This window comes from Microplitis mediator, chromosome 8, assembly GCF_029852145.1.
Source record: "Microplitis mediator isolate UGA2020A chromosome 8, iyMicMedi2.1, whole genome shotgun sequence".
Classification (NCBI taxonomy): domain Eukaryota; kingdom Metazoa; phylum Arthropoda; class Insecta; order Hymenoptera; family Braconidae; genus Microplitis; species Microplitis mediator.
This window is the reverse complement of record NC_079976.1, coordinates 15,157,970-15,185,009: the sequence shown is the minus strand read 5'-3', so window position 1 is coordinate 15,185,009 and position 27,040 is coordinate 15,157,970. Positions and strand designations below refer to the sequence as shown.

General features: G+C 31.7%; 1 protein-coding gene across 2 annotated transcripts in view; it reads left to right on the top strand.

Moving 5' to 3' along the window:
• LOC130673548 (neither inactivation nor afterpotential protein C-like) overlaps positions 1–27,040 on the top strand; it is a 1,009,353-nt gene that overhangs the window by 582,562 nt on the left and 399,751 nt on the right. For both annotated transcript variants that reach the window (XM_057478586.1, XM_057478585.1), the window contains exon 11: positions 21,688–21,944. In XM_057478586.1, coding sequence (XP_057334569.1) covers positions 21,688–21,944 — 257 coding nt within the window. The remainder of the gene's footprint in view (positions 1–21,687; positions 21,945–27,040) is intronic.

Here is a 27,040-nt window from a genome sequence, read left to right as displayed (position 1 = left end):
TAGATAATAGTTTAAGGAAATTAAGTAAATATTTCATTTTATTTAAATAAAAAATGAATACTGATAATTTAAATTTTCATCCTTAAAATTGCAGTTTCAGTTTTAACATGTACATACGGAAATTAAATAGCTAATGCTCGTCTTAAAATTTTAAAAATTCGAATCTGGTTAGTGGAACAACTGTCCTTTCACTTGACAAGTTTGAAGAAGTTTATTTGATAATTTAATTTGTTAACATGATAGTCTAATAGCATTTCCCAAAAGATTATACCATTCCGGGAAAAAATGATCAGACCTGGACAGGCATGAGTCTTCAGGCCTGATCAGACATGAAAAATGATCGGGTCTGACCAGACCTGGCCAGGCATGTTCATGTCTGTTTATGTTCATCCGGGTAAAAAAATTATATATATAAAAAATGGCCCTATATAATTATATATAATTATGTATAACTATTAGGGTGTTTCATATTTAGACGATATTTTTTTTCTGTCCTACCTGAAAAAATAACAATTTATAGAGCAAAATGAATATTCCTGATTGAAAAAAAATAAAATTGTCTACAAAAAAGGTCTTATGACGTTTTACGATAAGTTCGATAGTTTCGACGGAAAAGTAAAAAGATCTCCAAATTTACTCTATTTTGACTTCGAGCTCCAATAACTTTTAAACAAAAGGATTTATCAAAAAATGATAAGAGACTTTTTTTGTAGAGCGTTTGATTTCCTACAAAAATGTATGCTGGGCTTAATCGTACAATGAGCCATTGCCGAGGTATAAAATTCCAAACCAAAAAAAATTTTTTTTCCCATGTTATTTAAATGAGAAATCGAATTTTCCGATGCGTTAAGCCCCTAATAGACTTTTTTTTCAAGCAGGAATATTCATTTTGCTCTATTAATTGTTAGTTTTTCAGGTAGGACAGAAAAAAAATATCGCCTAAATATGAAACACCCTAATAACTATATACAATTATATATAATTATTTTTATAAATAATAAAAAAAAATCGAGCGTGTGCAGGGTTTAAACCATAGACCTTGCACTTGAAAGTTTAACTCGTTACCCACTGACCTAAGAGATTTAGTTGAAAGGTAAGTTTCGTATGAACTTTAAGTAATAAAAATCTTATACGTGATAGATTCTTGGTCAACAAAATTTTATATCTATGAACAGACATGAACAGACATGACCAGGCATGGACAGCTATGATCAGGCCTGAGCGTATTTAACGCTTCAGATATGAACAGGCATGAACAGACATGAACAGTCATGAACAGGCCTGAGTGTATTTAACGCTTCAGACATGAACTGACATGAACGGGTATGATCAGGTTTGATCATATCTAATTTCAGGCCTGATCATACATGAACAGGCATGATCAGGTCTAATTTCAGGCCTGATCATACACAAACAGGCATGGTCAGGTCTGATCATTTTTTCCCGGGAAAATACAATCTACCGAGTTCAACATTTCAGTAACGTCACCAAAATACAATCTGGCAAATTCAACATTTCAGTAACGTTACCGAAATGTCATCAGCTGAATTCAGCATTTCAGTAACGTTACCAAAAGGTCTTTTTTTGTCGGATTCAAAATTTCGGTATCGTTGGGAGTATCGTTCCGATACAATCGAACAATCGAATAAATTCAAATTTGAGTTTAAATTCCTTAACGAAAAAATCAAAGAGTTGACGATGGATTAAATATCAAAATTTTAGTCAAAAATAAGAATGTAATGTCACTCTTATTTAGATAATAGTTTGAAGAAAGCTTGTAAATAATCCACTTCATTTAAATAATAAATGAATATTGATAATAAAAATTCTGATCCTCAAAATCGCATTTTTTGTTTGAACGTCATCACACGAAAATTGAATAGCTGATGCTAGGCTGAAAATTTGAATTTTGTTAGTAATATAACTGTGTTATTTTGTAGAAAGTTAAATAAAGTCTATTGAATAATTCATTTGGCCGACAAAATAGTCCAATGCATTTTCCAAAATATTATACTGAAATACAATCTACTAAATTCAACATTTCAGTCACATTACGGAAAGGTATATTTTTTTAGATTCAACATTTCGGTATCGTTTGCAAAACATTTTTCATACAATGGAAGGTTCGAACAAATTCAAACTTGGGCTCAAACGCTTTGAAAAACAAATCAAAGAGATGATCATGTATTTAGAATATAAAAATTTTAGTTATAAATAAGGCGAAATCTATTGCTTGTTAAGATTGCTTATAAATAAAGACAAATAAATTTCTTTCGCTCGGATCTCCCTTATGTTTACATTTATTTATATTTATCAATATGTAACAATATTCATATATACTTTTAATGGAAGTGAATTACTCCGTATAAATAATTATATGATCATACACTTCTTTCGATAATAGTATAAACAAATCTAGTAGATAATTCAATTTGCTGAATAACGGAAGAGTTATATTAATTCAAATTTCGACTCTCTAAGCAAAAATTTTAGTTTCAACATAAATGCATGCAAATTAAACAGCCGATGACATTTCGATAAATTAAATTTAAATAATCAAATAATTGTCTGCTTTCTCATAAAATAGCTTAAACAATTCTAATAGATAACATAGTTATTCATCAAATTATTTAATTTACTTATTTCTATTGATAATCTTATTGTTCTTTATTCAAAGATTATTATCGTCCCGTAGAATCACGAGGCACTAAATTTTTATTAACAATAAATCGACACAAAATTGGCCTGAAAATTGACGACAACTTTTTTCTAGTCAACCTCTGTAGTAAATTTGTATTCTAATTCGGGTGGTAAATTTACGTCAAATTGAATAGCAAGTTGCATACAAATTGTCGTAAAAAACAGAAAAGTCTGAAGTAGACGGAAATTTTACGAAAAATTCAAGGAAACTTTCGATTAGGGTTTATTTTGCTGTCCAATTTCGGGTAAGTTAAATTTCAAGTTGCTTCCAAAATTTTTCTTCAATTTGACGGCAAATATAGGTCAACTTCAGACTTATTAGATACTGACTACAATATGAGTGCAATATGCTGTGCAAATTGATAAAAAGTTGGCTGCAAAATTTGCTATTTTTTGTTTGTTAATTAATGTTATGAACAAATGAATTTTTCCCAATCTAATCTGAACTTTGAAAAAATCCATTTGTTTATAACTTTAATTAACAAAAAAAAAAAAAACGTCTGAACGATACGATATAAATCCGTTTCGAAAAAAATGCCGTCGATTGGTACTATCAACATTTTTTCGATTTTTTCCATCCAATTTGGACTTCGGAAAATTCCATTTGTTTATAACATTAGCTCACAAAAAAAAAAAAGTCTTTGGACGATACGATAGAAATCTGTTTCAGAAAAAATGCTGTCGATTGGTACTATCGACATTTTAACGATTTTTTTTTTCTTTCATTTTTAAATGTAAAAAACTTAGAAAAATTCCGGCCTATCAAACATCTGACGCAATTTGGCGGAGAGAGAGCTCGCGCATAGGCAGCTGCTCGTGCGAGAGAGAGAGGTTCGAGCGCCGGCTCGATTTTTTATCATATCTCGCGAAATATTTGAGATACAAAAAAAACGAATGATACCTTATTTGTGTATTTTTTCATTTTGAACATTTTGTTTCAAATAAACTGCCCCAACAAACCAGTGGTTCGAGAGTTGTTTCGATTTAAACAATTAAATTGTTATTAATAATTGTTTGCAGCACTTTTGAACGAAATGGAGCCGATTTTTGTAATCCTTGGCCCAAAATACGTAAGATACAGTCAGATTTAGCCGGTATCAACAAAATATACGGGCTCACCTCTTCAGCCGAAGGACTAGAAATACCGTTCGTTACCAAAATGCATAGTTCGGTTAATTTGTATATATATAGTTACCAAAATGTTGAAACGATCATAGATTTGATGTATATCAATAACAGTGAAGTTACATCAAAAATCCTGAAAAGCCATCAAAGGACATGCAATCAGAAACATTTTAAGCTATTAAAAAAAATGCGTTACCAAAATGTTGAAACTACATATATATATATATATATATATATATATATTTAGTCATATTCATTAACAGAATAATTAAAATATTAATATATTTACAGAAAATAAATACAATCGTCTTCTTTTCACGCGTAATTTAAAAGCAATTCGAATGATATAAATAAATTGATTTATCTCGATACTTGGCAATTAAAAAGAGTTTAAATGATGAAAAGGCACAAATTCAGGTCAAGACCTTTTCAACAACACTAAATTTAATAACATTAACTAATTTATCATGTAGATATGGCTGTAACAAAATTTTCCTTATTCTCTTAATAATTTGGACGATATGACTCATTTCTTTACTATCATTGAGCTTTATAATGATAAAAATACATTTTTTGTTGTCAATATTCAAAGTTCGTTCTGTTCTAAATGATTCATTTTACCCTTGGAAATTCCGTGACTCCAAACCCTGCTTATTTTATTTTGAAAATGTTTAATTCCGTTTGGCATGAATACTTTTCACTGTAAAAATTTCGCATTAAGTTGAACAGTCCACTGCACGCTAAGTACGGTTAACTTTTATAATCGTTTTATCTACTGAGCTATGAGTATTTTTTTTTTTTTTCGAGAAAAATTAAACCAAAAAATTTAGAAAATAAAGATAATATATAATCATGTCTGTTAATATATAAGTTCATATGAGGTCAGAGAGAATTACTTTCCGAATCCAATCATATCTGAGTGTTCATATACGATCATATTGGATCATATCTAAGCCTTTTTTTCCAAGCCATACTCAATAAAAAAAATTTTTAATGGTAATTTCTACATTATTCATTAAAAATAAAAAATGAGCAATGGAAAATGGATTCATTACTCATTGAAAAAAAAATGAAAATAATAACTTATACATTACGCATTAAAACTAAAAAATGAGTAATGAAAAATGGATCCATTACTCATTACAATAATAATGAGTAATGGAAATCTAATGCATTATCAAAAATAATGCATTATTTGCAACTCTGATTGACAGGTTGCGCTGATAGTAGATCGCGTCTTGAATGACACAACGATCTACTAACAGATTCTCTTTGCAACCTGACAGGCCTCTTTTACTGCCACGTTGTTCGTATATCTGCTGCCATACAGGATCTATCTCCTGTAGAATGCGATTATTCAAGATTTTTGTGAAAATCTTATAAACCGCATTCAAACAGGTGATAGGCCTGTAGTTCTTTGGGTCGGACAAGTCACCTTTCTTAGGGATGAGCACGGTTCGCCCTTCTACAAGCCAGCACGGAATAGGTTCGCTGCCTCTGATAAACGCTGTAAAAATCCGGGCCAGATGGCTATGGGTAGAAGTAAGTTTCTTCCACCAAAATAAGTTAATGCCATCCGGACCCGGAGCAGCCCAGTTCTTACCATTATTCAGAGCCAAACGAACCTTTTCCACGCTGACTTCAGGGCTCTCTTCACCAGCATTGTCGTTTCGATGGTGGCGACAAAATGCCTCGAAGTCGTTGAGAGCTGGAGTGTCACGATTCACGTTTGGTTGATCGCCATACAACTCGGACCAGAAAGCTTCTACTCGCTCGATAGATGGGGGATCGCCGGAAACAGATGTCTTGGGTGTCAGAAAGCGTGAAGGACTCAACCGAAACAAAGTGTTATCGTTAAGCCGCTTCAGCTTTTTCTCTAGTGACTTTTTAGCAGTCACCAGAGCCCGCAACCTGTTAAGGGAACCTTCTTTGATGTTAAGAAGATTCTCCTTATTCAGTGTGATGTTGATATCGTAGTCCAGCCGCAATGCGGTGGACTTTAGGCGTAAATGCTTTACGAGCATTCACGTACTCAATCACACACTGAATGCGGGAGACATGTTTTCGGAGATCATCAATCTTCAGTGAAAGCTGCCCAATGCGCCCTCTCATCTTAGCCTCAGGAGAAGAAGTATTCTTTCTTGCCGGAGGTAAGAGTGAGGAAGCAGCATCGTAGACAGCTTGATTGATGGTGAGTAGAGTAGAATCCTCCTGAATCCGAGTCGATAGCTCGTGGTTTTCCGTGTCAAGTTGGTCTTTGGGGTAGTGTGTCTTTTTAGAGACACATACTTGTCGTCTTTCAAAATCATTGTCGGCGTCTTCGGAAGAACGGCGTCTCTCCTGATGTAGCTGTGCTGGAAAAGACAGACGGTGAGATAGCCGTCTGTTATTCAACAGTGATTTTCGTGTTCGCCGGAGATGAGAGGCATAATCACGCAGATGTTGTTGTGAAAAATGGCTATGGTTAGGGTGCATATCGCTCCAGAGAGCATGCATCCTAGCCATGTAACCTCTCCGCTCCGGTTCACTGTTATTATAGCACATCAGGAAATCGACTCGTAATTCCTCCGTCCACCTAAATGCAGTCCGTTGTTCGCCAGGGTCGTCATCATTCGGAATCTCGGTGCTCCGCCCAGCTAGTGGGTAGCCCTCATCCGAGAAGGGCCGGTTGTGGGGAGCACTTCTGTGTTCAGGATTATCTTGAACTCAGTTTACTTCACATTGGGGAGTTAACCCAATGCAAAGGTTGTTGTGCGCTTTGTAGGCCAGCAGATGGAAGGCCGGCCTACTTTGCCCGCGATGCGCCACGGGGTTAATAGAACCCCCGCTGGCCGCACAACATGCACCGTGGGCATTATTATTTTTATCATCATCATCATCATCATTAACTTACATTATAGAGAGCTACTTCTTTTGGCACCCTTTTAATTTCTTCGTTCCAAGTGACAATTTGAAGGCGGATGCCATCACCATTATTCAATGTGAATCTAAAAAGTTCACTATTTGCTTTACCAACTGTGCACGCCGCCTCTATAACACACATAGCCAATTAATTCCCTACAATTAATTTTATTAATAATTTATATTTACATTTTTAAATGTATATATGTAAATATAAATGTCAATATAAATTAATTTTTAAATGTAAATATTAGATGTAAATTTTTAGAGAGTAAATTACTTACATATTTTGCTCCGGTTTAATATTTTCGATTTCTTCTGTAGAAGTCAACTCTAATTCGTCATCCATCATTTTTTTTTGTTGATTTAAATTGAATTTAAAAACGTTACTTAATTAAAAAATTTTGAAACGATATCAAATAATAAAAAATGATAGTGTAATATTAGATGTCTTGTTAATATATGGTTACCTAGCAACCGAGACAAACGACTATATACCTAGAAACATATATTGTAACATGAGGAAATTCGACCTCGACCCGTGGTTCAATATTATTTGAATAAAATAAATAATTATCCGGTGAGCGAATTCTAGTGACATCTAGAATCAAAAATTTCGACTTCGACCGAGCAATCGATCCAACGCTGGGATTGTCACCAGAGATCCGGGAGAGACGCCGAACTGAACGGCCACGTTTTTTTTGGTATTCGAACAATTCGACCCGACCAAACGAACAATTTTTGATTCCGACGACTGAACAATTCGATTTGCGACATTTAAGATCAATCCGAGTTTGATCAACGGACAATTAATCGCGACCCATAATTTCGACCGACAATAACCGAGTTCGTGAACAAGTGAACAAGCCGAAGCTCAGCCCGAATCTGAACAAAGTGTACGAGTGCAATAATTAATAAATAAGTGCAGTGCGTACGTAATAATAATTAATTAAATAATTAATTACGGGTAAAAATTATATGATGGTGCAAGTTAACGCGTTACCGAAATAAAATATTATTTTATATTTTATTTTATTTCAATCGAGCAATTCTGAGAATCACGGATTATCTGTGTCTCATTCGCAACAGCAGTCTTGTCACCTCGCCGTGTAAGAATACTCTGACGTCACTCGTCAAGTATTTCTTTAATACTTCCGCTGTATGTGTGTCTCCGGACAATAAAATTATTTTTATTTTAATTTCGTGAACCGACTGTTTTCTCTGAGCAATGAACTGATTTGTGGTTTCGATCAACTACGATTTTTTTTTTTAATTTGTTTATATCGAGTCAAGCCGAACACGGCAAATTATTATTTTGTTTGTAATCGATTACTTTTGATTTGTGTTACCGATCAATGATTTTGTTTAATTAATATACGATTAATTATTTTTGTTTAATTCTGATCAATTATTTATCGTAATCTTAAGTGCCTGACCTTTCCCCGATCCGCCACCCTGAGCCGATATTTCGATAATTGTTTATTTGGTGATTATAAAATCACCTGGCGCCCAACTTAATTATTTTTAAACAAGGTAGCCAAAAACAGTAAGTGTATTCGGACTTCACTCCGGTAGATCCCCAGTGGTGAAAAACCCGTTACAATATATTATATATATATATATATATCAGGGATAGGGAGTAACTCCTAAATAGCTGCTCATTCTTTAAAACTCCCTACTCCTCAAGAGTTAAACTCTCAGAAAGAGTTTCGTGCACACGAGTATACATGCCTAAATACTCTATGCTTATAGCCCTCATAGCTCTGACTCCCACGAGGAGCAATGAGACTATAGCTCCTCACGAGTATACTCCTACTACGAGTTTTTCTATAAGGAGTATTTGTGTTAAAACTCGTAAACGAGAAACTCCTAAAAGGAGCGAACTCGAAGAGCAAATCAAAATAACTCCTCCCACCACTCAGCGCAAAATTTTTCTTGGACGACTGATTATTTTTAAGCGTAATCTACCTTATCAACAACCCTGAGATAGTTATTTTCTAAAATGTCCAAAATATTTCATAACAGCAAGTATATTTAATATGCTAAAAAATGAAAATCTTTATGGCAAAAAAAATTATTTTATTACTATTTTAATTGTTTCTATCAAAGGCATAGTTAAAAATATTTTGACTAAACAATTAAATTATATATATAAATATTATATTTAAAATAAAATTTTCAACCAATTTTCGAAAAAGCCATTGAAAAAAAATAACTATTATTCTCATATTTTATCACTCGGGAAAAATGTTTTTATAAAATTTTATACTGAAAATGGCCTGGTAAAATTTTATAAAGTGTTATAAAAATTTATGAAGTTTTCTATAATTTTATAAAATTAGATGAAATTCTATAAAATTTCACTGTAAAGTCTTTAAAAATTGTATAAAATTCTGGTGTCATCTAGACACTGCAAAGAATATGATTCCGCGGTAATAAAAGTTGTATTACTATTTTTCAAAAAGTTGTTCAATTGTAAATTAACATTTTTTTTACGGGTTTGTGTTGTCATAACAGGCGGTTTGAAAGTGTAAATAATTAATCTATAAATTTGTTGCTTCTTGCAGCCCTTTTTATAAACACCCTAGCGGTTTCACCGCGACGGTGAAAGCACGGTCGAATTACGGTGTTTTTACCGTGAAAACACGTCTTCCGTGTTTTGACAGTGAAGCGGCGGAGATTCGACGGTGAATTTACGGTGGTTTCTGTGCAGTCACGCTACTATGTACCGACCGAGTCCACACTGTGTTTTTACGGTGGTTTAAGGGTGTTTCGAAAGCGAGTTCACAGTGTTCTGACGGTGAATTTCCAGTGTTTTCATAGTGGTTTCACAGTGGTTGGCAGTAATTTCCACGGTGAGCTCACGGTGGTCCCACGATGGCCTCACAGTATTTTCGCGTGGATTTTTCAGCGTTTTCTCTGTGGTAGTTCAGTATTTCCTCGTTGTTTTCACGATGATTTCATGGTGTCTTCACCATTGATATATTTTTTTCTTATAGTTTCCAAATCTCTGTCAATCATATTTTCTTATTTTCTCAGTACTTTTGATAATTATCTTTTCTAAAGTGTATTGTTAAATTATTAAAATGAACAAAGCTTATCATTTTAAGTTATCTTATCAATATGAGTACACAGAAAAAAGGAATTTCTTGGCGCCAAAAAGTTGCACTCACCCCAAGAAAATTTTGACTTGCCCTAAAGAAATTTAAGCATAATGAATTGAAAACAAAAATTTTTTTGTGGCGACAAAGAATTTTCTGAATTCAAGAAAAAATTTTTTTAGGCGAAAATAAAATGTTATTGCGTCAAAAAATTTTTCTAGTCCCGAAGTGAATTTTGTTTTTATTCAATAATGCAAAATTTTATATAATTGAGTTCTAGCAAATTCTATTTAATAGCGATTTCTGAGTAAATATGCCGCGCAGGTTTGTGAATCATTATATTTTGTAATATACTTTAGATACGACTAAATAATGTAACATTATTCGAAAAAAATGATTTTACAATGATTCATAAATCTTATAAAGTCTATGAAATTTTTCAATTTACCGCATTCATAAATGTTGTAAAGTACGCAAACTTTTTTAAAATTTTTGAAAATAAGCTAATAAGATCATTAGTGAGATAGTTAAGGACATTTCGATGTTTGAATAATGAATTTAGTTATAAAAAACTTAGATTTCAAATTTAAAATATTGTATGGTTAAGTTTGAAAAATTTTAACTTCTCATTTACATAATTTACCAAAAAAAGTATTTATTGCCCCGCTACTAGTGGGTATACCGGTATTGGTCTCGTTACCCTATAAACAATTATATAATTGAATGTAATACAAATCAGAAAATCAATCATTTATTAAATATCTTTAATTTTCTAAAGTTCATTTGTGCTTATATAAATACAATCAATCCCCACAATCAAGGGTGTGATTTGGCACAGTGGATAGCAGATCAGACTTTGAATGCGAAGGCGCTGGGATCGATCCTCCGAGTAGGCGTTAATTTTTTTTTTTTTTTTTTTTCGCTATAAAATTTATGGACGCATCATGAAACGATGAGCTGACTGTGGAAATACGGTGAATTCACGGTTAAAAAACTGTCAAGCCATCGGAAAGCCGTTGTAAACTCACCGTGGATATCGCTGAAAACCACTGTGGAGCGCACCGTAGTTTTACGGTGGTTTCACCGTAAAACCACCGTGAGATTACTGTGACCTTACGATCGAAACACCGTGGAAACACTCTTTAAGTGCAATGGAAACGCGGTCGGAATACAGTGGCGTGACTGCACAAAAAATACCGTGATTTCACTGCATTACAACCACGTTTTCACAGTCGTTCCACGGTGTTTTAACGGTGTTTTTACTGTAAGGTCACCGTGGCGCTAAAATCGCCAGGGCATACTCATCAAGATGACGTCATGAAAGTTTATGAAATACTTTCATCCCATTAATTATTAATTTTTGAAGTAACAAAAAAATTAAGCTATCACTTATACTTTTGAGATTTTGCCAAAAAGCTGGACGGCTAATTTTTTTAACGGTTTTTTGTTAATAACAATTGTAATTTTCTGGTTCAGAAGAAATCCAAAAACTATTTTTTCTAGAAACCAATCCGGATTATTTAAGCCATCAAACATATTTTTAGGAGACCTGTATCTATTTATCGCAGTTTTTCATTTTCTCGACTATACTAAGACATTCCGTAGACATACATTAGACACTGTATAGCCATCATACATGGACTATACATAAAAATCTTGCGCTTTTTTTTTCGCGTTAGGGACGTTTTTTGCCAGCTAGGGTACCTCTCCGCAACGCCCATAAGGAACTTCGTCCCAAAAATAATTTTAAATATCATATCATAATTTGTTTAATTATTTGTACTATTAAAAATTAATTATTTCATGGATACGTATTAAGTTTTACAAAGTAAAAAAAGTAAAAAAAAATTTTGAATATTATCAATGGTTCATTATTTACGTCTAATTTCATTCATTGACTGCAAATGATAAATTTTTTTACTAAAAATAAATCGCTTGTTTTACACAATTAAACTGCGACAACATATATAGTCCAGTCAAATAAGGATTTCAGATAATGCTGATGTGGACAAAGTCGTAATAATTTGAAATGTTGTGCAGTTATTCTAAACGATAACGAGAAAATAAATTTGTACCCCAAAAAACCCTGTGCGACTATTTTTCATAAACAAGAAAAAATTTGCGCCGCAGCCGATTAAAAAAATAGCTCTAGAATGAAAACAATTCATTAGACCAGATCGTCCGAACTTCCATTTTGAACATTTGTAACTTTTTAAGTAATCAATTTTTGAAGTCAAAATTACAAATTTATCAAAAATTGACCATATCTATAACAATTATTAATATTTTTCTCAAGTTATACAAATATTTTGTTTGGAATGAAAAGACGCTTCTTTTGAGCTCTGGGTGAGCTCGATAGCTCAATTAGCAAGACATTTATTGCAAAATAATAGTTTTTTTTTTACGGATTTTTTGGTCCTATAAGAACAAATCGTATGAAAAAAAAAAAATTGGAGAATACTCCACAAAGTTATATACTTAAAAATATCATTTATTTTCAAATAACTATTTATTTTTCATTTTTTATCCACGCGAGTTTTTTGATCAACTCGGGATAGCGACCCGAATTTCCGCGGTTTTCACTCGGCTCTATCTGTGAGAACCGCTGAATATTTCAAATTATGATAGGAAGGATCTTATTCTCGAATGCCATGACCGTACAATCTTTGTCGTACTTGCAACGTTGTCATGTATTTCTGATCACAACTATCAAAAGTTAGAGAGTGGGGTTGCTTGAGCTTTTGCTTGGCAACGTTGCAAAATAAATACTCTCTAAAGAGTCTGGTCGTAATAAACAGAAAAAGTGGTCATAGATTATTTTCTCGGTGAGTAGAGACCGATTTTGAAAAATTTCTTTTTGAAAACACTCAAAAAAAAAAAACAAATAATACAAAAAGTTGACCCAAATTTGGTGCGAAAAATTTTTTTTTGTATAGAAAAAAATTAGATATGAAATGGAATATTTCGGAAACTATTGAAAAGTTATGGAGACAAAATAGTATCATTATGTTTAAGATTTAATAATGAACAAAATAAATTTTGATCGAAGTCTCTACGACGAATAGTTGCTGAGATAAAAATTATTGAAGCGCGAAAAACGAAAAAGCGCGTCATTTTGTCCGCGTGCGTATAAACAAAAGGCTGTAACTCGGTCGCATATCAATATTTTTACAAATTTTTTTTTATTCATTTGGTAAATCATATATCAACCATAAAAAAAAATTGGTAACGTCCAAAAAAATTTTTTCGAATTTAAAATTTAAAAAAAGTATAAATCACATTTTGTTAATTGAAAAATAGAAAAAATCAAAATAAATAAAATGACCTAATGGATAATTTTGTTTGAACAATTACCTAATCAATTACGGCTAATGACAGTTAAAAAAAATTTTTTTTTCATAAGAAAATGCGTTTTAAAAATTATTGGAATTTATCAACAATAAAAAAAAAAAATATATTTTTTTTCGATACAACATAAATTCATCTCGCGAAATTCTGAATCAAATGGTATAAACTAATTTTGGTCGATTTTTTGAAATTTTTCCTTTCTAATTTTCAGTATGAGGACTTAAAAATTTTCTTGCTACGGGACTTAGAAAAAATTCGACTTCGGATATCTTCGGGAATTGCTAGAGAGAGAAAGTAATTGTTGTCCGTTGGAAAACGACACTACGTCTTATGCCTACTTTCTCTCTCTAGCTCTTTTTCTCTCTCTATGTTACGATATCGATGTTTTTTTTTCAATATCGCCCATTCCTAATACTTGGTATACTAAAGTAGGCATGCAATAGCACTGTTATATTTTATACTTGGTTTTTGTATCTTTGGAATACTTTAGAACCTCCACGAACCCTGGCACCAAAAATTATTTTTTTTTTCAATTTGATAAAAACAGATCATTTGTTCGTTGTTTGTTCTAATATGTTCGTTTAACAAATTTTTTTTCCGAATGATGTTTACTTATAAAAAATACAAATAAAATGTCTCTGACGTTGCCGCTTTATCCTTACCCTAATAGCACAGCTTGCTTGAGCAAAAGTTTACTGTACAAAAGTTTCGTTGAATTTTTCTTCAAATTTCCGTCAACTTCGGACTTTTCCATTTTTTACGACAAGTTGTATGCAATTTACTATTGAATTTGAGGTAAATTTACTGCCAGAATTAGAATGCAAATTCACTTCAAAAGTTGAATAGACAAAAGTTGTCTTTAATTTTCAGGCAAATTTTATGTCAATTTATCGTTAATTTGACTTAAAAAATTGTTAAGTATATTTTTACGCTCAAATTGTAGACAATTTTATGTATAAATTTGCTTACTTTCTGAAATGGTAAGAAAGAACATTACCGACCGTTTTTTCTCGTACAAGTTTACCTTAAAATTGAAGAAAAATGAACCGCAAATTTTTAGTTTCAACTTTTGCTGTGAAATTGTCTGCAAATTTAGGCAGCAGATTTCAGGTAATTTCAACATCAAATTACCGTCAATTTCAATGCAAAGTGGCTATTAGGGTAATAACCCAATTTACTTGGCAAAAGTTTACTTTACAAAAGTTTTCTTGAATTATTCGTAAAATGTCCGTCAATTTCGGGGTTTTCCGTTTTTGATGACAATTTATATGCAACTTGCTATACAATTTGACGTAAATTTACTATACGACTTAGAATGCAAATTTATTTCAAAAGTTGACTAGAAAAAAGTTGTCTTTAATTCTTAGGTAAATTTTATGTCAATTTATTGTTAACTTAAATCGAAAAATTGTAAAGTATATTTTTACCGTGAAATTGTAGATAATTTTATATATAAATTTGCTTGCCTTCTGAAATGGTAAGAATGAACATGACAGACTTTTTTTTCATAAAAAGTTACCTTCAAATTGAAAAAAAATTAACCTTAAATTTTTATTTTCAACCTTTACTGTAAAATTGTCGGCAAATTCAGGCAGTAGATTTAAGGTAATTTCACCATTAAATTACTGTCAATTTAAAGGTGAAGTAGCTATTAAGGTAATTGCTCAGAAAGTTCTGCAGTGAAAATTTTTCGGCTAACTTAACGACAAGTTTCTGGTAAGCCTTGGCTGGATAATACTTGCGTCGAAGTTGATGCAACTCTGCGGCTGCCATCTAAATGTAAATTGAAAGAAAAACTTGCCGACAATTTGAAGTAAAATTTTCATTCAATTTGACGTCATTGTCTAACAGTAACATTAATAGTTAAATTTAATTCAAGTTACAGACAATTTAATGTCATCTTAAGGCTCGGCCATACCTAACGAAATCTCAAATTTAAGATTTCTAATTATTAATTAAATAATTATCATAACAGCAATTTTCTTAGCTTCCGACTAAAAGCCGAAGACGAACTTCCTCGGAGGATTTTCATCATCCGAGTCCCATAAATATTCAAAAAGTAATTAGAATTCTTAAATTCAGGATTTCGTTAGGTGTGGCCCAGCCTTAAAGGAAAGTGTTGGGGAGCTAGCAGTCTTAAGTTGACTCCAGAATACGACCGTAACTTGAAGTTCACTAACGATTAAGGTGGCTATCAGGGTTCCTTGAATTTTTCGTCAAATGTCCGTCAACTTAGGACTTTTCCGTTTTTTGACAACAATTTATCTGCAACTTGCTATTTAATTTGACGTAAATTTACCATTTTTCTAATCGTTTTAAATCGCTTCTTTAAATAAGGGTTAATGAAATTCCACTCTCTATAATTTTTATCTTTCTAATTTTTTTTTATTTTCCTATATTTCTTTTTAATTACCAGATTTATTTTTTAGAGAGAAGTTAATTTCATATCTTCACAAATATTTGTCATTTTAATTGTATTTATAATGGATACCGTCATGATATAACTCAAAATTGATATTAGTGTTGGATGAAATGTTTACTCTTTTTTGAAAATAGCAACATATTTATTAAGAAATAATTATGTACATTATTTTTAAATTTGACTTATACTATACTATTTATAAAATAAGTATTGAAATAGTGAAATGTTTGTAATGTCATTTCAACAGAATTAGTATAAGATTAGATGAATATATTATTAATTAAATAGAACACATTTTTCTTTTTTTATGAAACCAGTTATATGATTCAAATGCAATAAGATTTTGGATATCTGATATGAAAATTGACTTCAAATATAGTATTTTTCGGATCTTATTGTCGTTATATTATTTTCAGATCAATTAAAGGAGACTTCACGGTTACCTCGGCATAAAAACGATATAATTATTGTTTTTCTGTCTGTAGTTTTATTGGTTTTGTCGCAAGAGTATCAGGCTCTAGATGGATAGAAAATAATGAACAATTTATTTTTTTATTATCTGAAGGAGTAATTGTGAGATACGTTATTTGTATAAATGCCATGTTGCGAAATAAAATTAATCAAATACAATTACATCAATTGGTCGTTATAAACGGTTCGATAGCCCGATTTGTAGTTTTAGATGAATTTACAAATGATCAATGATTACCGTTTCGAAATTAATGATGAATCAAGTATCCAGTTAATTCCAGTCACGTTAGGTATCGACGATTTTATCTCTTTACCAAACTTAAAATTTGAGTTTATATCAGAAGATGAAGAATAAAGTATCTAAGGTAACAGTTTATTCGGTTAAAAAGTTATTATTATTTATCAAATAAACATTTGATAATGAGATAAACCGATAATTATAAAAAAAACAAAATATTGCATGAAAATGACTTAATGACTGAAAAAGAACAATAAGTGAATAAAAATGTGTATTAATGATGAAAAATATGCAATTTAAGGAAAAGATAAATTAATAAATAAAACAAAACTAAATTTAATTTAGACAATAATTGTTTAGATTAATATATAATATATAAAACTATTATTAATTACGTTAATATTGACCATGTTTAACAAATTAAATAAAAATAAATAGTAAAATAGCTCGATCGTGAAGATGTAATACCGGATGCAATAAAATCAATGATTTCGAGTGACCTTGCAAAATTCGAAAAATGTAAAATTATCAATTTTACAGCTAATAACTATTATTATGTAGAAAAAGAGGATGAGGAGGAATAGGATTATCATGAACTTGGTATGGTTGCCATTTTATTTTTTTTTTTTAAATTAATGTATCTTTCTCCGAATTACTCCAAAAAATTACATGTAATAAATAGATAAATCTAATGGATCCGCATTGACAGACAAAAAAATTTTTAATTAATTGAAATATATATATATAATAGCTTAAAATAAAAATAATGATTGACAAACAAATTACTATAAAACTTATTTATTTAATCTTTCATTGATTTTAATAATCAAACGTTGATTTATGAATATTAAACTATAAAGACGGTAACATCATTATATTTCAAATAAAAATGCAATTAATAAATCATACTTAGAAATTAATAATATTTATATATATTATATATATAGCATAGTATAAATAACATAAATGATTGAAAGAAATTTTTCTCATCATCATAGCAATTTTTTTAATATGAGTTAAACAGGACAAAACTAACACACACATACACACTAGTACACAAAAATATATGTTATCAATTCCTATGCAGCCGCGTCTGGAAGGGCGGGCGGCGTTTTCGACGAAAGTCTGAAAATGAAAAAATTTTAAGAATTAAAAATATATGAAGGGAAGAGGAGGAAAGATAGGGGAAATTGAAGCCTATACTTACTGCTCGGTGATAATTTTACCGATGGCGATCTTTTCCAGCTCGGGCCATAACTGCCAAAAGACGTGCATGTCCGGAGACTGAAATGACTGCAACGGGGCACTTAAAGTACGGGCATAAAAAAACGCCCGAGTTCGAACCAATGAGCCTTCCGGCTCAAAACGCTCATGGGGAGGAAGGCGTGACCGGACTAATGTGTCGATCTGGTCGCATAGCCACACGCCACGTTTCGGTGGTTGTGGGTCCATCAGCATCCGTAAATATGCCACGATCCGGAGGGTAATCTGGAAAGAAATAAGATAATTGCAATAAGAAACAAATTTTTTTTTAAGATGTTCAAATATAGGAAACTTACGTATATGGACGCTCGATGTCGGCAATATTCGTTCAACGTTACGCCCTGTCGAAACATAGTGCTAAAAATAAAAGAAAATGATGAACATAGTAGTATAAAAAAAGAATGATGATAGAAGTTAAATTTTGGTAGATTAGTATATGTACGCATGTGGGTAATCAGCTCTCAAGTGAATTTGAGGTCTCTGAAGGAGTCCTTCAGGGATAAACTCTCAGTGCACTGCTATTTATTATGTACCTCTATGATTTTGAAGACTTCCTTAGAAATGAAGGTCTAGAAGGTCTAAATTTGAACGGTTTGATCGATGTTATTCTTTTACTTTTCGCAGATAACACTGCAATACTTGCGTCGACCCCCATCGACTTGCTTAGAAAACTAAAAGCCTTGGAAAAATATTGCGTAATCAATGGATAAGTAGTCAATATCGATAAAACAAAAATAATAATTTTCAAAGCTAAAGGTAAACTTAAAGTACTCAAAGAACAATATCGTATGTTTAAATCGCAGCCCATTGAGATTGTTAAAAACTATGATTATCTTGGTGTAAAAATGTCGACATCATCTCTTGGACTCGCTGCTGTGGAAAATGCTGTAAAAAAAGCCGCCCTAGCCTCAAACGCTGTACTCAACTTGATTAAAAAATCGAACACTAACTCATGGGCTGCATGCAAGAAGCTGCTAGACAGCGTTGTTGTTTCTACACTCCTCTACGCCTACCCTGCATGGGGCATGAGATTTAATTCCCTAATTGAGAAAGCTCAGCTAGGTTTCTTAAAGAGACTGTTCCATCTTCCTAGATGTACAGCAAACTGGGCGGTCAGAAAAGAACTAGACATTTTACCACTCGAATATAAAGCCATGAAGCTGTCATGGGACTGGTTTCTCAAAATCCTAGCCACTGAGGACAATGACCTCCCGAAGATCTGCCTACTAAGGTTAAGACACCTCGCTAACAATTCCCAATGCCGAGAGGAATTAAACTAAACTTGTCAATTTAAGAGCTTCCTGATAAAAACAAATGCTCTCGATCTTTGGAACTCTGATAACGTGCAAGACTGGAAAAATAGAGAACAACAATTCTTCAACTCCTTAGCTTTAACACTCAGGCAACAGGACATACAAGATTATCTATATTCGTCGTCTAGCCAATTTACCTTATACGAGCCCAGTGAAATCGTTCACAACAAACCAACTTACATCACTGAAGATATTCCAATGGTTGCCAAAAGAACAATAGCTCAGACCAGACTCGCCAATAACTATTACTGCTACATTTCTCTCAACCGAAGCATTCCTATCAATCCGAACTCATCCTGTCCCTGCTGTGGTACCTCTCATTTAGAAACGTTGGAACATTTACTATTAGTGTGTCGTGCCTTTGAAGATGAAAGAAAAATATTCATGTCAGAAATTCAACATATTGGATTTATTGCTTTAAATAGCTATCTAGCTAATTTTAATTCCATTGAAAGTAAATCTCTTTATTATTATATAAGTAGTATTTTTAACAAAAGGAACGAATTGTTAAAGTTTAAAAAAAAAAAAAAAATTAATGATCATTTATTGTATTTATAATAATTAATTGCATGTTAAATATTTTTGATTTAACTCTAATGTTATCCCCCCTGCGATAGGACTATGTACCTAGAACGCTTGAATAAAATAAATAAAAAAAAAAAAAAAACAAGTAGTAAAACATGAGAATAATAGTTATTTTTTTCGATGGCTTTTTCAAAAATTGGTTGAAAAATTTTTTTTAAATGATAAATAAAGTTTTTTACTATCATATATTTTATGCTTTGTATTTAAGTTTCTTTTTGCATACAATGATATATAATTTAAATGTTTAGTCAAAATATTTTCAACTATGATTTGATAGGAACAATTAAATAAGTAATGAAATAATTTTTTTTGCTGTAAAGATTTTAATTTTTTAGCATATTACACATTAGGGTGTTTCAATTGAAACGATCATTTTTTTTTTAGCGGACACAAGAAAATTTGGTTGTTTATGTTGAGAGAAAAATTTCCTGAAAATTTCAGTTCTTACTTATAATTTTAAGTACTTCCTCTCAAGCATCAAAGTTTTCCCATTTAAAAAGCATGTAAATCGAATAACTTTTCTTCTAAATTACTATAACTTAGCCCGATTTTAAGCTCTCGTTTTGAAATCAGTTTTTATTTGTAAAGTAATTTTTGCTTTTTAAAAGTGTATAAAACGGTTTTAGTCTAACTCGATCCATGTCGATTGTATCAGCTCCGAAAGTCAATTTTTCACTCTTTTCATTAATTTTTGTTAATAGTGAAGAAACGGCTTATTGCAAAAAATATGCATAGGACCAATCTTTTAGGAAATTTTGTCCTCTACAAAATTGCTAATGACACTGATATTGCTTAAGTGCACTGTTCATGAGATACATGCGTTTTAACATTTTACAGTAAAAAAATTTGTAAGCTTACTATAGTACTTTTTTTTTTTACTGTAAAATTTTAAAATGCACGTATCTCATGAACATCATCATGTCATTAGCAATTTTGCAGAGGACGAAATTTCCTAAAAGATTGGTCCTATGCATATTTTTTGCAATGAGCCGTTTGTTCACTATTAACAAAAATAAATGAAAAGAGTGAAAAATTGACTTTCGGAGCTGGTAAAATTGACATGGATCGAGTTAGACCACAACCGTTTTATACACTTTTAAAAAGCAACAATTACTTTACAAATAAAAACTGGTTTCAAAACGATAGCTTAAAATCAGGCTAAGTTATAGTAATTTAGAAGAAAACTTATTCGATTTACATGCTTTTTAAATGGGAAAACTTTGATGCTTGAGAGGAAGTACTTAAAATTAAAATGAAGAGCTGAAATTTTCAGGAAATTTTTCTTTCAACATGAACAGCAAAATTTTCTTGTGTCCGCTAAAAAAAAATGTTTGTTTCAAATGAAGCACCCTATTAAACATCCTTGCTATTATGATATATTTTTGACATTTTAGAAAATAACTATCTCAGGGTTGTTGAGAGGTAGATTACGCCCGAAAATAATCAGTCATCCAAGACAAATTTTGCGCCGAGTGGTGGGAGGAGTTATTCTGATTTGCTCTTCGAGTCCACTCCTTTCAGGAGTTTCTCGCTCACGAGTTTTAACAAATACTTCTCATAGAAAAACTCGTAGTAGGAGTATACTCATGATGAGCTATAGTCTCATTGCTCCTCGTAAGAGTCTGAGCTATGAGGGCTGTAAGCACAGAGTATTTAGGCATGTATATTCGTGTGCATGAAACTCTTTCTGCGAGTTTAACTCCTCAGGAATGGGGAGTTTTAAAGAATGAGCAGCTCTTGAGGAGTTACTCCCTATCCCTGGTTTAAAGTGAATTTTATTTATTTTTTTCCAAGTAAAATTTCGCGCTTGATTGATTTACTTATCTCTTTGGGTGAAACGTTATGAAATCAGTGTTTAATTATATTTTCAAAATCTCCACAATGCAGACAATTATTGCAAGAAAAATACTATTTACTTTCCCCAAACTTGTCAATCAGGATAGGCTTCTAAACCGTACTCTCAGATGCTCAAACGTAATGTCAACTGTTCTCCAGATGTTTTTACTTGAATGTACGTTTACTTGAAATCGATTTGAATCTCTATTCCCAGGTAGCATTTTTCAATATCCAAGATATCTTAAAAATTTATCATGAAAGCTTTATTTTGTGTTCATAATAATTTCAATTGTATTTAAATTAGAGTAAACTAATTACTGTATCTGTAAAGGTGCAAGTAATATATCATGACTGATTCTATTTTTTCTTTCAAATACTATATAGATACCAATTTCTTGCTTTTGACTTTGGGGAATATGTGGATACTACTAAAGATAATTGTCGCCTACTTCTAGTCCGATTAAAAATGGAAGGATGGATGATTGGAAAATCTAAAGTATTTCTAAAATATTACAACGAAGAATATCTGTCAAGGTTATATGAAATTCAAGTAAGAAAAATAATCAAAATCCAAAGTATGCTGAGAGCATTTTTGGCATGCAAAAAACTCAATAAAGCCGCTCAGAAGACAAGAATGAAACGTAAATATAATAATTTTATCATTTTGCAGCATTACTTATTATCGTATTCAGGTACAGAGTACAGACTGATTGTAAAGTCATAATACATATCACATGAGAATTCACAATCATTGCTATTCATCGCTATCGTAGAATAAATCTCATACCTTTTGGAAACCGTTAGACTGTTACGCAGTGGCACTTATAGTATTACGATATCTCCCAGAACCAGAAACCTTATGATTAGAGCAATACATCATGATGTAACAGGGTAAAATGAGTTATTTTATCGACCAAATCGTGATATTTCACTGATGGTCATTTACCCTACCCGTCACCCCAAACGATCATTTGAATGAGTTTTTCGACTGGTCACCAGGCGCGCTAATTGAAAATACTCGCACGTTAGGCCCAATCATAATTAAGTAGAGGAGAAGTTTTCTGATAACATCCGAAAATAACTGAGCGAAATTATTAAAAACGTAAGGCAGCAGCGAAAACGAGAGAGAGTCGGCAGGACCGGGTAACCATCTAGACGCAGACAGAGCCGGTAAGACCGGATAACCATCTAGACGCAGAGCCGGCCGGACCGGGTAATTATCTAGACGTAGGACTGCGACTACCCAAATATCAGGTAACTATCTAAGTCGCACTTGGCTTCTGATTGTGGAACCAAGCAATAACTACAGAAACTGATTAATCAGAATACCAGGCACCGGGCCAGTATTCTTTAATATCTCATTATTAATTGATCTGAATAAGTAAGTATTGGAGTAATAAGATCAAGAGTATAAATTGCGAGAGTAGTGAGAAGGGAAAAGGGAAAAGAACACGAGACGACCTGGATCAGTACCGACAGCCTAGAAATATACCAACTAGACAGAACCAAGACAAGGGCAGGATACAAGTCGTAGCTGTAAATTTAATCGTCGGAATTTCATTATTCAGATGTACGTTTTTTAATAGCAAGTTCACGGGGATGATATTTCTCCAAAGAATAGATTCACGTTACGTATAATGAAACTACTTATAATAGTCTAAAAACCAATGAGCGAATACCTGTATGAATTTTCTAGACCTAAGTTTTTGTACATTGAGGTCCCTATACTTACCGTACATAAGATGGGGACTCACTCAGCCCAAAGTTGTGGACGCGGCGACTGCGTAAGTAAGACAGATATCGATTTTTTGCTAATTTTGAATGTATTTGACCCCGTCTGCCGTTTTGAAATTTCAAAATATAATATTAACGGAAAATAATAATGGCAGACCATTATCGCGCGTTGAACATTGTGGCAGCCAGTTTTGAAATTGCTAAAAAAAAATTTAGTAAGTAATTGACCAGATCTACCATTAAAATATTTTTTTTATTATAGTCTTAAGAACGTATATTGATTACGGCAGACGTATTCATTGTGTACACACATCAGCAGATAACAAAATCTAAGTACCCGGTCAGATGTCTATGTGTTACGATAGCTGTTTTACATAAATATAATTTACTCGTGATTTAATTAATCATTGAATTTATCAAAATTAATATTTTATGTGTAGTCTATTTACTAAACTTCAAAAAATTGACGATAAAAAAAGAAGATATATTACGAAAAAATCGTAAACAGTTATAACGTAAATCGTTTTTTAATTCGTGACGGGGACGCGAACAAATTCGGTAAACCGTATGTGGTCACCCACGTGCAGTAAAAATTATAAATTATAAATAATAAATATATGACTCAAAATGATAATAGTTAAATATTCGTAAATAATAATATTAAACAATAAATAAAATAAAAGTATGCCTGAACCAGCTCCTCAGGCTGGGTTAGTGCACGAAGGCGCCAGCCCGTTTTTACAAAACGGACAAAAATAATAACAAATCAGGGAAGAGATCCCGAGACCAAATTTCGAGCGAGAATGTATGCATCAAGCAATATAAACCAAAAATATATAATGAACAAAATAAATGAATGATAATTATTATTTAAATATATCCAGGAAATAAACAAACAAAGGTCGGCTATCACTGGAAACCTTTTACTATATTAATTAATCCAAGTATATTTATAAATATAAATACAATAAAATATTACAATACCAAAAATCATTTACTAAACATTAATTCTTCATAATAAATTTCAACAAATTACAATATTCTCATTACAGTCAAATAATAGTAATAAAAATCAAATTAATTAAATTATTCACTGGGGAATTCGAATTACGAATTACAAACTTTTACTCTATGAACTCAATATAAAATTTATATACATAAGAATACTAATCATTTCTTTACTTTATATTATTTTCTCTGGGGAGAGAAAGACGCGGGAACTCAAAATATATTTGGCAACACTGGGTTGCATACCATCAAATTATAAAATAAATTTTACCCAGACGCTATCCTCATCTATAATCCACTAAGGAATTTATTCGACGCGTCTACGCACGTATACCAAACTCTGGGACATACGCCGAATATACTCAACTTATTATTATAAATAATAACTCAGGTTCAATTATTAAACAATTCAATATCGCGATCAACTCTACCGAGGGTCTAGCGATAGCCGATGCAACAAATGATAATACAGATGACTTACCGGCGTTGATAATAATTTACTTCTTGAGTTTTTAAATAACAATAAAAATATATAAACTGTATACTTTTAATTCAATATAACAAAATGAATTATCACCAAATTAGCTTTCTTTATTAATCAATTATCATTTCACGGCAACTGGGCCAGAACAAATTTTACTTAAAATCGCGGACAACAACACGTCCTACCTTTACAATAGCCCGGTACTCTCTAATTATTTTTCCGCGTCGGTTTTCTGAGTGATGGGTATCACTCACGTGTTATCTCCTCTAATGACCTCGGACCCGAAATTATCAATTAAAATAAAATATTCAAACATATTACCTGACCTGAGTTATATGATAATAATAAATTAAATAATATTATTCATCAATATTCATAACCATAATAATAATTAACTCATTAAATAATTAAATAATAATTATTTCAGTGCACCACGTGACGGGAAGGATACATTGATTTTTATCCCCACTATATCGACTTACTCTCCCTTCGGTCGATATTTTTATACGATATATACGCGCACGTGTGCTACCAACTGAAATGAAAATATTGATTAAATACATAAATTTCAAAATAATTATCAAACCATAAATACAATAAACAATAATTTCAATAAATTATAAATAAATCATAATTAAATAATTAATCAAAATAATATAAATACGGATATAATAAAACATTGTAATAAATAAATGCGCTTTAATAGCTAGGAGGTGTTGTTAAATTCATGGCGAAATGGGAAAGCGCGCGCAGCGATTCACGTTTGAATCGCTACGTGACATAGTGAGGTATAGGAGAAGGGGGGGGGGCAAAGCGGGCTACTTAAGGAAATACTAAGGTTTCGAGGACTCAAATACGCTAAATCTTTTTGTTTTTAATGATATTCAAAGTTAATAAACAAAAATTTCAGTTGCCGTCGAAACAAAAAAATTTTTACTTTTGCGGGCAAAATGGGGTACCTCCTTAAAAAGGTGGAAAACAAAAATTTCTGCATATTAAGAAAAATTGATCAAATTCAATTTTTTTGTAAGTACTTTATATCAAGACCAAAAAAAAATTTCCAAAAAATGTTAGAAAACAAATTTTAAACACAAGAAAATAAGTTTCAATTTTTTTTTTCTTTGATTTTTTTTGTTATTATTAAGAAATTTCTTCTTCTTTTCGTCATTTCCTCACATTTGCTCAGTAACCAAAACAAAAATTCAAGAAAAGTCGAAAAAAATTTTTTTTTTATTTTGATTATGATTACACAATTAAAGGAATAAAACTTTGATTTACTGGAAAACGTAAAAAAGCCACTTTATTGTAATCACTTCATATGGATGTTAAGGATAGAAAAAAATTTTTTTCCTTAAAAATGATAAAAGGGTCATATAGGGAATTTATTCAACGCCGCCTTCAAATTTACTGTGTGATCATTGGTACCTGAAATATCGATGATCAAACCCAAAAGGATCATTTTTCGTTTGAAGGCTGACATCTCAGCGACAAGTTGTCGTACGAATCTCAAAAAAATGCAAGTTAAAGCTGATTGAATTTTCTAACCGACCTACACGGAAAGAAAATTCTAACAAAATTTACGATGTTAATATCGTAATCGTGGACTAGACTTTTATTAGCGTAAATTTTAAAATATTTTATTTCAAAATTTACTATGTGGGTTATATTTTTTACTATTTAACATCGTAATTTTAACAAAGACTTTTAGGATTAAAAATCACTTCAAAAATTACAATTTAACATCGTAAAAATAAAAGAAATAAAAATTACAATTCAAAAACTATATTTATTCCTATATTTATCTTTCTATGTACTTTTGAGTAAAATAAATATTACAGTGCTGCCTCTGTTATAATACGATGTAAGCTATAAAAATTACGATATTGTATCGTAATTTTTAAATATTAACTGCGTCCTCCACAAGAGGCGCTCTCATGACTTATGAATGTTCATTCAAATCGTTTATATTGACCTTAAGAACCATATAAAGTGTAGGCTCTTCGGTGGCTGAGTGGTCCAAGGCGTCGGACACTTCGCACTCAGAAGGACTCAGGTTCGAATCCAACGTCCGAACGATTTTTATTTTATTGTTTTATTTAAAATTTCTCTTCAAATTTTACGATATTCACATCGTAATTTTTATTGAAGAGCTTAAGACTTCGTATTATTTGTCTGAAGTATTATTTCTTAAATGAAATTTCCAACACTACATCGTAAAAATTATGATTTTGAAAGTCTAGTCCACCACTACAATAATCAATAGGACAAATTACGATATTATTATCGTAAATTTAATTAGAATTTTTTTTCCGTGTATGCATTGGTTAAGCTGAAAAAAAAATTCTTGCAGCCCGTGGACTCTCTCAAAGAAAAGAAAAATTTAGAAAATTTTTATCTCGCGGTATTTCTCATGTTTGCGCAATGGCTAAAATTCTAAAAAAAATTTGATTAAAATGCGTCGAAAGTAGAGATTTCAAGCTTCAAAATGCTTTTTTTTCGATACGACTGTTC